Genomic DNA, 13746 nt, shown 5'->3' with positions numbered 1-13746 from the left:
GTGGTGTTTTTTGTAATGTCTGTGTTTTAGTATTTGTTTAGTTTAGCGTAGATAAGTGGCTTGTGTGTTCCGGTGTAAAGCTTAATGCCGTTTTGTAGCTGGTTAAATTTATTAATTTATAATTGATTGCTTAGCTAGCATGTTAACAGTTGAACAGTATAAAATGTATATATTATATATTTATATTATTTATATATTATTATAATATTTAAATATTTAATTTAAAAGTATTAATTTATAATAAATTTGAAGTATGATAGATTCAATTAAATTATTTGGCCCAAGATTCTTGCATTGCCCATTTCTGAAGTTGCGGTAATTTCATGACTATCAGATCAAGAATAGTTGCACCTTAGTCGTATTCTTGTGTGTGTGTGTGTGTGTTTTTGTTTTGCAGTCTTGATAGGTCTGCAGATGGTGAATGTGTGTGCATTTTAAATGTTGCCACCACCCCAACAGTTTGCGCCAACACATTGGAAACTGCTTCTTCAACTAAATGTTTAAAAAATGTTTAAATGTTGCAGCAGCATATATCATATCTGTATATATGTCTGTGTGCATATTTTATCTGTAAATATTTTAATTTCATATGGGGTCTTATTCACCCGGGCTGTGCCTTCAAACAGTCTGAGATTTGTACGTACCACTTAGAACAAGACATCTGGACAGAGGCCCAAAATTAAGGGGGGTTTTAAATATTGCTCTTGGTAGCACTTGTGAGAAAATGTACTGGTAGAACATTTAGCAGAGCGCTATATTATATTCCATACTTTGTGAACTCAGAGCTGTCCTTGACTGTGGTGTGTGAGTGCATCGGGGCGCATATCTCTCAACTGTTTCTGGTTTCTGTTTGTCTTCAATTGTTCCTCAAAAAAATGACTTTTCTGGTAAATCTCTGAAACATCGGGAACCAAAACTGAGATTAGAAATTTAGTTAGCCTGAATCAGGGTATTAGGGTTAGTAACTTACTCACAGAATACTGTGCCATGCCTCTGTTTTGTTATCATGGTGCCATAATGGCATTGTAGATGCCGTTTAAAATGGCGCCATGATCTGCAGTTTGCCCCACGTGCTCATTGAGTCATGGAGAATCCACTAGCTTTGCAGTTTGCAGTCATCGTAATGGTATGCAGGCTAATGGGACCTATTGGGCTTTGGGTGTAGGTCACTCCATTTGGAGCTGTGGACAAATACTTCTTTCTGGTGATTTTTTTTCACTGGATTTCATAATGTTGAGCACTCCATAAGCTTTCAGGATAAAGTGTGCTACTTTATACTTAAAAACATTATTGTAATGAATTAGTAAGATTCAGAACTATCCACCATAGCTATCACTTTAAAAAAATCTTAACTATGAATGTCACTAAGATCCCAAATGTGGAACGCTCCTTGTAATGAGAGGTACCCATAAGAGGCTTGACTTTGCACTGGGCATAAGGCTTAAAGCGCAGAATGCATGGCCAAGTGATATTCACAGAGCTGTGTACTTGTGGGCTGGGATAACCATTATGTAAATCTATAAATACTGCGAAGTAAATGATTTACTGCTGTGTGTACAGCGATACAGGGGAAATGCTTAAGTGAGCCTTTAGATTAACCAGGCGTGCAGTGCACCGATACGTGCGGAAGCTGTTGTAAATATTTACAGTGTAAATAGTTAATCAGTTCACATTTTCAAAACTCATTCTGCAGATGTCAAAAACATGAAAGAAAATGTACATTTATAGGTGCTTGACAAGTTGTTGAGTGTACTATGACCTTATCGTTTAAAACATTAATTGCAGCTAAAACAGTATGTAATGCTACAGTGATAAGCTTGACTGGATGCAGTTACAATCAGTATTCATAACAGTCTTTCTGAGCAGGGTGATTTCACAAAATGCACATCTCTTACAGCCCCTGTCACACTGCCAGCAACATGCCTGTCCCAGTCTTCCTGCACCACCCCAAGGGCGGTACCCCATCGCCTTCCTCCACAGTTCAGAAGCAAACACTTACCCATCTCTCTCAGGACCCAAAGTCGTCAGCGTCAGGTGTGCACTACCGACAAGACCAGGGCCTGAATGTTTCAAATGGAATAAGTCCTCCGCGTTACAAAAGATCAGCCAGTCAGCCCACAGCATACAGGAAGGCCAACACTCTTGTCTCTCTTTTACCCCTTTACACGCTGTCAACAGGAGGACAAGCAGCGCAGACTACACGCAGTCCCAAACCTGAAGGTATCAGCACCCAACACTGACACATCAAACACGAGAATGAAAAAATGGGTAGTGCTTTCTCCACAGTGGGTATGAGCTCCAAAACTACATGTGCCCGACTTATAAGCAATGAAATGAAACAGCGCTGTCTGCAGTACTGTCGGCTACAGTTTTTACTGGCCGGATTATTTTCGGAAAACCTTAGAATGTCCAGATTTTTGCATCATGTTTTTGGTCTGTCATAAAATTGGGATTTTCAGGCTAATCATTGAGGTTCGAAGTCAGAAAATAATGACAGACATTTATTTGTGTTTCAGACTTCATACCCTTCAGAAAATTCATGCTGATGCAAAATCTGTTATGCTGTCAATTAAGTGTGAAAGAGCAATACATTAAAGTGGCCCAGTTTTGTGCCTTTGCCCCCCCCCCCATTATGTATGGCTTTGGCCAGTTTCTTGTTTTAAGAGGTTGAGAGGTATGCTTTCCGTTAATTCCAAATTCGTGTCACAATAGTCTACGCCGCTTCACAAACTGCAGTAGACTATCTCTTCAGATAGCGAATCCTGTATTTACAGTAGAACAAACAGCAGTTCCACACCTCTCACGTGTACCTCATTCAGCCCCTCTGATTCTAGCTTTGACTTTTTCATTCAGACTACCCTTCTCCTCAACCACCCCTCCCAGATACTTGAAGCTGTTTACCTGTTCCACTATCTTCCCATCTATCTATTCTCAGCTTCTTTTGATTTCCCCAATCTGCTACTATTACCACTGTCTTATCCGTGCTTAGTTTCATCCCATGTGCCTTCAGATTTGCATTCCATTCTCCTATCCTTTGCTGAAGTTCTAGATCAGAGACCAGATGGCTTAGTGGTTAAGGTCATCGCCTCCAATGCACAAGGTTCGATCCTGACCTCCGACTAATGCCTGTTTGGAGTTTGCATGTTCTCTGTCTCTGTGGGGTTTCTCCCATGTCTGAAAAACATGCTGAGTGTTTCCAACTTCAGTGGGATTTTTTACAAGTTTATAAGACTCCATATGCCCACTATGCCATGGAAGGAGAATGTGAGCTGGTATGGTCAACAATTTTTTCCAGGCATGCACTGAAAATAGATGTGCTGTATAGGAATTACTTTTTCCTGCTACCACATCCACAGTAAAATCATGTGAAACTGAATGTAAAGTGATGTCTTTCCAGACGTGATGTCAGAGCTTTGTGTCCCACTTTCTTGCTTCCACCCCAGTAGTCAACTATCGAGACTGCGCCCCCCCCTTCTGCAAATTCCTGGATCCGCCACTGCTATGCCTGTTCTAACTTGCAGGTTTGATGTTGAGTGACTGGCTCCAAAAAGCACTGGATCAGTTAGACAAGAAAGCAAGAAAAATGATTCATGCTTAATCAAATGGTATATAAAAATGGTGTATGGCAAGCTTATTTATCCAAGGGCCTAGTTGAAATTGATATATATATATATATATATATATATATATATATATATATATATATATATATATCCTTTCGCAGAACTGCATACTTATCAGATCTAAGCAGTGAAAGTTCTAAACTATGAAAATAAGTTTAGCATGACAGCTTTGTTCAGATTAGCAGAAGCATTTCAGAAAGGAATAGGTATGAAAACCAAACAGCAGCAGATAAAAATCAGGTGGCAACAGAAAGTGCCAAAAATAGAAGATCATAGAAAAACAGGTCCATGATAAACTGAAAGAAAACCGTGACTCCCACAGTTATAGAGTACTCCAGGAACAACCACATGTTGATCACTTTTTTATGCATGAATGGTTAAGGAGAGGTGACTTTAAACCAACAGATATAAAAGGCTAATAATGGCTGTTGAAGATATTAGACTACATACACATTGATTTACAAGTGCAAGATACAGACAAATGCAGGTTTTGTATTACAGAGCTAGAAACAATTATCCATTTTATTACTGAGTGCAATATACTCATGGCTGAAAGATTTGCACACTGAAAGGCACAACAGTGTGTCAGATCTATTGCAGTGTGGATTTTGTGAACATTCCAACATACAGACAGCTAAGAAACATTGGAAAAATGAAAAAATAATTACAAAAAAATGAAACTGTGAACAAATTAGATCATCCAAAACAGTTAAAGTAGAAGCAAGAAAATCAAAGTAGTCAAAGAAAACTGGAAAATGTACAATTTATCACTGAAATAGATCTAGCAGTTAAAGTGTCCTGCATACTGTGAGACAGATAATCATAAAATACCAGGATATGCAAGTAGAAACTACAGCAATATGGGATGAAGTCACCTAGATAGTTCCAACAGTAGCAGGAGCAACGGGCTAATAAAAAATAATTTTGAAGCATACTTTAAAATACTGACATATGTAACTCCACATAAACTGCGGGCAGAGACAATTTTGGATACACTGCAGGTTCAGATGACACCCTTGACAAACATCAAAACAGAAGTAATACTAATTTCATAAAGTCTAACTGCAGCCTGACACAGAAATGGAGTCCATTCCTATATGCAGGTATTAGAAAACCAACTGCAAACTAAGTTGGCAGTCATCACAGACATGTAAAGCTGAAGAATGTTGCCCAAGTTAGTCTTCAATCTGCGTACACACTAAAAATGTTCTCGGCACATCTGCCACAGCACCATAATGCATTTAGGGAATTTGTGAAAGTGATCCTGGAAAACTCTCTCTCCACCCCAGCAGTCAATACACCAGGCACTGGTCTTGTTTGCTTGTCCTTAAGAAATTACCCTGACATGAATGAAAATGGTTAGAAAGAAAACGTATATGTATATTATATGTAAATTATAGAAATGTTATGATTTGTTTACTTTTCTATTACTGTGTGTACCCATCTCAATTTACAAAGAATGCCATGCTTAATAAAGATGTTTAAAAAATGTCCCTGGCTGTTAAATCCCAGCAAATAAAGGAAACAGGTGTTAAACAAATCTTATGATAAATAATGATGCAAAAAAGCTTAATGTCAAAGAAGAATGAACCACTCCTGCCAAATTTGAAAAAAAAAATTCTGTGCTACTGTTACCTGCTAAAAAAAAACAGCACAGGCAAAACAGACTTCATTCAGTGACAACACCACGGTGAAGACTGCAACTCTGAGGTTATCCACTCCTTACTTCACACCAGGATGTAACCACAAATTTCACAATTACACAAAATAATGGCCATCTGTTCTAAGGTGTAGATCCTTAAATATTTAATTAAAGATGAAGGAAAACATCTTACTAAAACCTGTTAATCCAACAGCTGGTACAATTGAGAATGCACATAGGTTCATAGGTTCACAGGATAGTACTAGGCTAGCTGCCCTTGAGGGCCATGTTAAACCTAGTCAACTTCCCCCAAATGTGAGAATCAAACCCTGTAAGTTGTGTTTATTAGGTAAACACTTTAACCATTGTACTAACCCTCCCAAAGTACTGCCTGAAAGCAGGACCTGGACTCATGCTCATCTAACTACAAACACAACCACACACAAGTTGACTGCTGTGAGACAAGAACCCATACCTATCTAGTTACACAAGAAAGACAACACACTACTTAATGCTAGCGCCACCAGATAAGTCTTTCCCTTTTGTGACATCTGTTTAGACACATTTTTACTTTTTGCTGGCTCACTTGCGACATTTTGGTTTAATTTGTGTGTGTGTGTGTGTAAAGACTGGGAAGTCACAACATTTGAGTTGGTCAAAATGGCACCCCCCCCCCCCTTAAAAGTAATCTGTACACTACTGCTTTTGGCATATGCCAGACATACCCAAAGCTGCATGACACAGTCTGTAGCCCCAATATTGTGTTACATTTTAAATAAGTTAAAATGCAGAACTGGTTTAACCAAAGGAAACAACTGTTTATACCAATAATACAATTTTTTTTTTACCTTGCTCTCTTCCCTTTCTTCAGCATGCATCCAGATTGGCTTGTTGTCACCTTAAGCAAGAAGAAGACAGATGTGTATGCAAAATTATGCCAACAAGAGCACCAGTGTATTTAATTAAAAACTGAAGGGGAACGACAGCATACTAAACAGAAAACAATTTATGTTGGTTGCTTTGAAAAATCAACCCAGTGGCATTTGTTGTTAATGAAAAATTGAACTTCTTTAAGAACAACAGAAACATTACTAATGTAGGAATTCGCATGACTAACAGAGATTGTTTACTAACCATGGAATGACTCCAATACAGCTCAAGCCCCTAAATGACATTGTGAAAATGTCATTAGTGTTAGGACCACCTACATACGTCTGCCTGCACATGCTGTGGAACACCTAAGTGATGTGTGCCACTGCTGGTACATTTTTTACCAGAATATCTGATATGGATACAAGCATGGGCTAAAGTAACCAATAATACATCAGGGCAGAACATGGTACCGTAAATACAAATGCTGAGTGAAATAGCTTTACAGTCAGAAATCAAGCAATACCATCAATTACTAGCAAATTTTGGGGGTGGAAGGAGCAGTTTTGATTTGCAGAAGAGACATTCCTTAGAGATCTGCTGTGCTGTCATTATAAACCAATGGAGACTTCTTTGACAGTATATCTCATCCTTGAATCACAGTAGAGAATGATTCCTAAGCAGCGCAGCTGACACTGTGGCTACCACAAGAACACGGCATGAGCATTGTGTAGTGAATACTTCAATTCATAAGGAACACACTACAGAATTAGTTACCAAGGTACATAGGTGTGCACAAGCTAACAACCACTGGGAATTGTTTAAGGCTATCAGTGCAGCTCAAATCTCTGACAAATTCTGGTATTTTTGATAACTGTAAGCAGGGGCTTAAGAGATTAAGCATTTACATGCAGGGGCCTGGGAGATGAACCATTTACATTTGTGTCAATTACAGATATAGGTGCCAAACCAGGGGTGAATTTACTGTTTCCCATACAATGTGTCCAATTTACACTTGAATTGGGTTAGGGAAGAACGCTGCTTCACATGGATGGAGATTCTGTTTCACAGAAGACAGTCTGTGGAATACACACCTGTCTCCCTAGCAGGTCCTATGTATATCGTAGCAAGGATTAAATCTTTAGAATAGGTAATTCCCGTGCTGTTTATTTTTCAGACATGCAGGAAGTCCATCAGGTGGAGTCCAACAATGCCTTGTACACCAGGCATAGATCTCCCCGCAAAAGCCTGTAGGAGACAGAATACAGGGAAAGGGCTTTCATGCATTCTGCAACGGACACACTACTTACACCCTGTACTTTTTATGAGAAACTCCTGTGTACACTCCAATTGTTGAATGTGCCTGGTTAGATAGCAATAATATCACAAAAATCACCCTATGACAGTTCCTAAAACAAAACCCAGCTAGACCCTAATCAAAACAAAATTACTCACCATCACTGGAACAAAATAACTTCTGGGAAGAGATTCCAAAAACTTTCTGCATTTATCTATTCCACATAGTAGCATCTTGTAAACACCCAGCATACCTGAACATTTCCCAAAGTCTGTGGGAGATGAAAACCATTCAAAAGCTTGAAGGCCTGAGTTAGAATTTCTCAACCAAAGACTTCAGAAAGAAAGGATTTATGTACTGTAACTTAAATAAGACCCGTGGTGGTGGTGGTGCTGCGGTAGCGTTATCGCCTCACAGCAATACGCTGTCCAGTTCGATTCTCAGCTAGAGCGTCTTCTGCATGGAGACATGCGTGAATGCTCGTACCTTCGGTTGAAGGTTGTGCGTAACGCCTGGCAAGCCGATACGTAAAAATCAACTGCCAATCATTAGCGGACCGGAGTTCCGCTGTGGCGACCCCTGACCGGGAAAAGCCGAAAGACACAAGCAAACTTGGTTATAAATAAAAGGGTGACTAGGATTTTGGATGCAAGCACATAAGGAGAACATCAGCAACCATACAAAATATTATGTTCATAAAGCAGCAGAAAATATTCTAATAACTAAGCCAGCACAGGAACACGGAAAGGAATTTTTTTACAGGTATGTCTGCATGTGCACGGTTAAAGAGAACAGGCAAGAGAGGAATGGAATTAAAAGAAGCAATGTACTGGCAGCAGATAACTAAGAAGAAAGGTTATCGAGCGTGAGGAGATAAGCAGAAATTTGGAATGCATGTAAGAGATTACTTTCCTTTATCAGGGACTGATAACCAAGTGTAGGCAAACAGTAAGGAAGAGGGGAGTGCTAAGGATAATTAGTACAGCACATCAAATATTGCTCAATGACTGTAACAATCAGAGGGTGTTAGAAAGACAGGCAGAAGAGAATCAAAAGCTAAATTATATGTAAGGGTCCCAATTATGTGGCTAAGTCCAGAATGTTTAGGGGTTTTGAATGGAAGTGTTTGTATTTTTTATAGCAAAAAGACTTCATAGGTTCATAGGTTTGTACTAAGCTAATGGCCCTGGAGCCTTTACAAGCCTAGCCCATAGGATTACCCTGGCATCGTACCACCAGACCTTAGTTCCCAGTGCCTCTGTCGAGTAAAGCCACTGAAGTGATCCCTGGGGTGAATGTTCTATTTCCCATCCACTCATCAAGATTTCTCTTGAAGAGGGCCAGTGAGGTGCTCTGCTTGACATGTATGGGAAGTCTACTCCATAGCATGGGCAGTCTCTGGGTTATGAATCTGTCCCTCCAGCATGTTTTATTGATTGTGATAATGAGGTTGAGGTCTCTGGAGTGTGTAGTGCGGAGGGATTGTGATGTCTTTAGATGTAGCATTTCTAACAGAGCTGGGTCAGACATGGCTTTGAAAGTCAAGCAGAGACTGCCTCTAAGTAGGCGATATGAGACAGAGGATAGCTGGAGTTTTTTTAAGTCTGTCCATATATAGGACAAATATTTTAGGCCTAGGTCCTCTTTGTGAGGTACTTTTGTGGCCTCTCCAGTTGTTGCAGGTGTTTAGTGAGGTACATGCCAAATGGTTCACTGTACTCAATGACTGGCCTAATGAGGGAAGAGTAGAGGGAGACCATGACTTCTTTCTTCCTGGATGCAAAGCCCTCAGTAATGAGATGTGCCACATAGGACTTTCTGACCACAGTGGGAATGTGGTGGTTAAAAGAGAGGTTTGGTGTCAACCTGTGTTCCCAGATCTCTTATAACGCCTTCTGTGTTCAGCGGACTACCATCGATGTGGTAATTCATGGGAACAAAGTTTTTCCCAAAGGGGATGACGACACATTTTTTGGCACTGAGGTTAAGGCCATGGTTCTAACACCAGTCATTGGTCTCTTCAGAGGATTTTTCCTCATGCAGATCACAAACTTTAGAAATGTGATGGAGGAGAGAATTTTTTTTTTAAGGAATGTAACATGTTGGTGGATTTTAAAAATTCACTATCAAGTACTTTGACAAAAATAATAAGGAAACAAATGGTAGCAACTAAGGCAATAACATAGTATCTGATTTGCTAAGACATAGCAAAACCGCAGTAAATATAATGAGACTGGTGGCAAGAAAAGAAATGAATAGAAAATGGAAAATAAAACTGAGATAAATAGAAATGATACTGAAGGAAAGAAAATTAATTAATAGAAAACAGAAAGAAAAACTGAAATAAACAGTAATAGTACTGGTGACAAGAAAATAAATGAATAGAAAATGCAAAGTAAAACTGAAATAAATAGTAATGGAAGTTTTGAATATTGTAAAGGAGATTGAAGAATACAAATACATAGAATGTGTGGAAGAATATATGCATAATAATCCTCAAGAGGAGGCTATTTAAAGGAAGGCAGCTACTGAACAGGTTATGCAATGCTGGATTGAAATAAATGCTTAAAAGAAAACACGTGTACAACAAGACAATAACAATGGAAACATGGTTTGTTTTCTTTTCAAACAGCACAAAGGTCACTTGATCTAGGGATATAAATTTAGTCAGCGACTCAAACAAAACATGCTGGAGAGAGAGATTATGTGTCTCAGAGACTGACCCTTCCTTGGAATAGGCTTCTGATTTACATTAAGCACAGCCGTTCCCTGGCACTCTTCAAACACAATTTAGATCAATGGATCCCTTATGGACAAGGACAATATGTAACATACACAATGCCAGACACAAACCCATGTCTTGTACGGAAAGTAATAGCAATCTAGACTGAAGTGAATAAACCTCCTGTGTGGTCTGAGGACACTGATGTGCCAAAAGACAGCTATCATAATAAACAACACTACCCAAAAGCCCTGCAGGACAAAGAAAAAACTCCAGATGAGTCACCATCTATAGATCCAAACAACAACAACAAAAAAGACATGCCTTATGAAACCATATGCATCCAAGATGACATGAAAGTCTCCTATCCCCTGCAGAATTAGGAAAAAAAGGGCAGCAGAACCTTTTGTATTTGTCTAAATATGGAAGAGGCCCTACAGCCCTTTAAAAAGGAAAATCAAGCCACATTTCAAGAGTTTTGTGGAGATGTCCTGGTATGAGTACAGTTCTTACTGAGTTGAAGAGATCTAACATCTAATGTATAGCCATCCATGACTACATCTCAAAACCCATTTAGACAGACTTTCAACTATGGACAAACTCAAAACAATTTCTACACCATCCACCACTGAGAGACCCTTCAAGTTGCCAGGATTAAGACTACTTAACTACTAGAATTGCTTTCGAAGGGAAACTGACAGCCACAACCATAGTAGGCAATACTGCCTGATGCCCGGGAACACTCTTCACCTTGTATAGTGATTGCTTCTTCTGAAAAAGACACAGCAGCCTGCTAGAGGACTAGTCAGAACTTGAGCAGAGGGTTTTGCATAAATCCTCTACAACGGTCAAAACATGCGTTTATATTTCAAACAATATTCAACCAGATTCTAGAAGGCCTGACCAATGAAAACTTTACTGGAGTATGACCCATCCAGACAAACTTGCTTGAACTCATCCTTAAAAGAGAATAGTCTTTCACCCCACTATCTGAGCTCAGGTATATTCCTAACTCTAACATTGCTGCCATACCACTGGAACAGTTAAACTTGTAGATGGTGTCATGGAAACCTACAGCAGAGGCCAAACAGATTCTCCCTGATGTCAAACTGAAGGTGGTCTTCCAGCTTCTGTGCCTAATATACTATGAAAGAATTGAACATGGAGAGGTTGTACCTATCCTGGGAGGAGGAAATGTGTTACAGAACTCACTAAGCGTTGGTGGAGACCATAGTTGTTAGTGAAACAGACCACCAAGATGGTGGTGTAGGGGGGCTAGGAAGTGGGCCAACTCAACATTTCAGTGTGAGCTAATCCTCTAGCTACTCCTGGGGTTTCCAAGATGGCTGCACACTACATAATAGCTTAATTTCAGCTATCCCAGTTTGAAAACAGAAACTCAGAAAACAGAGTCACTGAACTTGTCTTTTTGGGTAAAGTTCAATAACTGGCTAGTAACTGCAATGCCTAGATGCCAATAAAAAAGAAATTCAAAGAAAATCAATCACAAGTAGTGAGGAGAAAACAATGACTGGGAAGAATTCTGCAACTGTTCAGCAAAAAGCAGTACAAGCTCCAACTATGGTGCAATACATGACTTCCAGTAACCTGGAGAGAAAAAAAATAAGTCAAAAGTACTTACAGCTGATTAAAATAAACAAAACACTGAAGAGGAGTGTAAACTGAAATAACAAAAGGCTGGAAAAAATGGAAGAAGCTTTAAACAGCTATTCAGATGAGGTGATAAAACTGAAAAAAAAAAACAGAAGCTAAAATGAAGAAAAGGCTAGCTAAGTATGAGACTGCTCAAGAAAAGATGTTTCAGAAAATAAAAGTAGTAGAGGACAGAGCATGTAGGGAAAATCAGAGATTTTCCCCTGTACCAGAGAAGCTGGAAGGAACGGACTGTATTAATTTTATGAAAGCACAAATAAGCAACTGGACTGGTATTTTACAGTAGAAGTTGTTAATTGAAAGGACGCATTGTGTGTATGCTCCAAACCTGGCCATGAGAAAGCAACCTAATCCTTTAATAGTAAAGATGTAATCTTACCTGCAGAAAGAGTTGATACTGACAAAACTGTGGTAGAAGGACGAAGTACTAAAAGTGGGAGACGGCAGAGTATTTGCAGAAAATGATTACTCACTGTACACCAAATACAAACATTTGTCCAACAAAAAGCAACCTATCAAAAAAAGGAAAGTCTGCTTCTTGTTCTTCTGGTAATAAAGCCCATAGAGAGACTGTGCTAGTGAAACCTTTTCCAATGTTTCAAAGGAAAATGCTTGAATGACCGAAAAAAGCACAAGAGTGGACTAGAAGAACCGGAAAGCATGTTGGAAATGAAGCAGAGACTGGACTTGGGAGAAGAAGATAATAAGGAAGGAAACCAGCAATTTGTAAATTGATAACTAAATGTGGGATTACAAAGCCAATTATATTTGTGAAACATGACAAAAAAAAGAAAACCTGGAAATATCGGACTTCTTTGACTTTGTTACCCTTTTAGGGAACTCCAAAACATACTTCATGTCATTAATGTTTGGAAGAACATTTAGGAGGGGGAAGATGAAGGAAAGAATTAAGTAAAACATTTTGTTCTTAACAGTTGTATTTTTATAATGCATGACATAACCTGCATGCTATAAGGTAAAGCATTCTCAGTTACGTTCAAGTGTAATAGGGATACTAAAGTAAACAGGTGCCCCTTTTTTTTCCTGCTTTCTTTCTCTTTGTTCAGTTTTAAGAAATGTAGGCTCTGCAGTGTAAACAAAAAAAAAAAAAGAAAAATCTTGTCAAAAGAGCATGATAAAAGAAAAAAATTGATGTGCCTTTTCTTACTCTTGCATAGTGGAATGACTGAATTAATGCCTTTGACTTGATCTAGTAACAAGTTTTAAAGGGAAGCAAATAAAAAGAGCACTAAGTATAATAAAGTTTTACTTTAGCAAATAAATGAATACTTCTAAAGGCAACTGTGTATCTTTCTCATGTCTCTATGGAGACAATCTGATAAGGGGCAATACAAACAGAACACTTTCTTTCAATGGCTAGGAGACAATGTTTTTGAAAGCAGGCAAATATATATCTTTTTTTAATTTGGGTGAGGAATAAAGATAAACTAAAAACAGATGCATGGATAACTTTCCTTACAGGTTAATCCAAGTCTGTGTGTGTAGCTGTCATTCTGGGACAACTGTTCGTATTACGATGGTTAAACTTCAATATCTGAAGATGTATTTAGTTGTGTGGGTTAGTATTACGTCAATAGGTTTTAGAGGTGTTCTGGGCGTGTGTGTGTGTTTTTTTTTTTTGAGTTTTCACTAAAACAAAAAGTTTTGTAAGATGTGACATAGGTTTAACTGGATATGATAAGAAACAACTGTACAAAAGATCAACCTGTCAAACATTAGTGTATGCATGCAACACAAAAGCTGAAACTAGACATTTAAAAAAAAGCTGTTACACATAACAGGTGGGAATAATAACTTTTTAACAATCACAGCACTTTCTATATTATCTTTAAATGTAAATTGTCTCACAGATATATACAAAAAAGAAGTGAACTATATTAAAAAATGTAGAGTGCAA

The 13746-nt window shown here is 38.6% G+C and overlaps 1 protein-coding gene across 1 annotated transcript in view; it reads right to left on the bottom strand.

Moving 5' to 3' along the window:
• The window catches only part of KLC2 (kinesin light chain 2), a 1052962-nt gene that overhangs the window by 170280 nt on the left and 868936 nt on the right, over window positions 1-13746 (bottom strand). The window contains exon 11 of the mRNA XM_044075888.1: window positions 6114-6163. Within this exon, the coding sequence (XP_043931823.1) occupies window positions 6114-6163 (50 nt within the window). The remainder of the gene's footprint in view (window positions 1-6113; window positions 6164-13746) is intronic.

Source organism: Protopterus annectens, chromosome 6.part1 (genome assembly GCF_019279795.1).
Source record: "Protopterus annectens isolate FY-2018-M chromosome 6.part1, PAN1.0, whole genome shotgun sequence".
In the NCBI taxonomy this organism is placed as follows: domain Eukaryota; kingdom Metazoa; phylum Chordata; order Ceratodontiformes; family Protopteridae; genus Protopterus; species Protopterus annectens.
The sequence above is the reverse complement of the archived record's forward strand: the minus strand, read 5'-3'. Positions and strand labels throughout refer to the sequence as shown.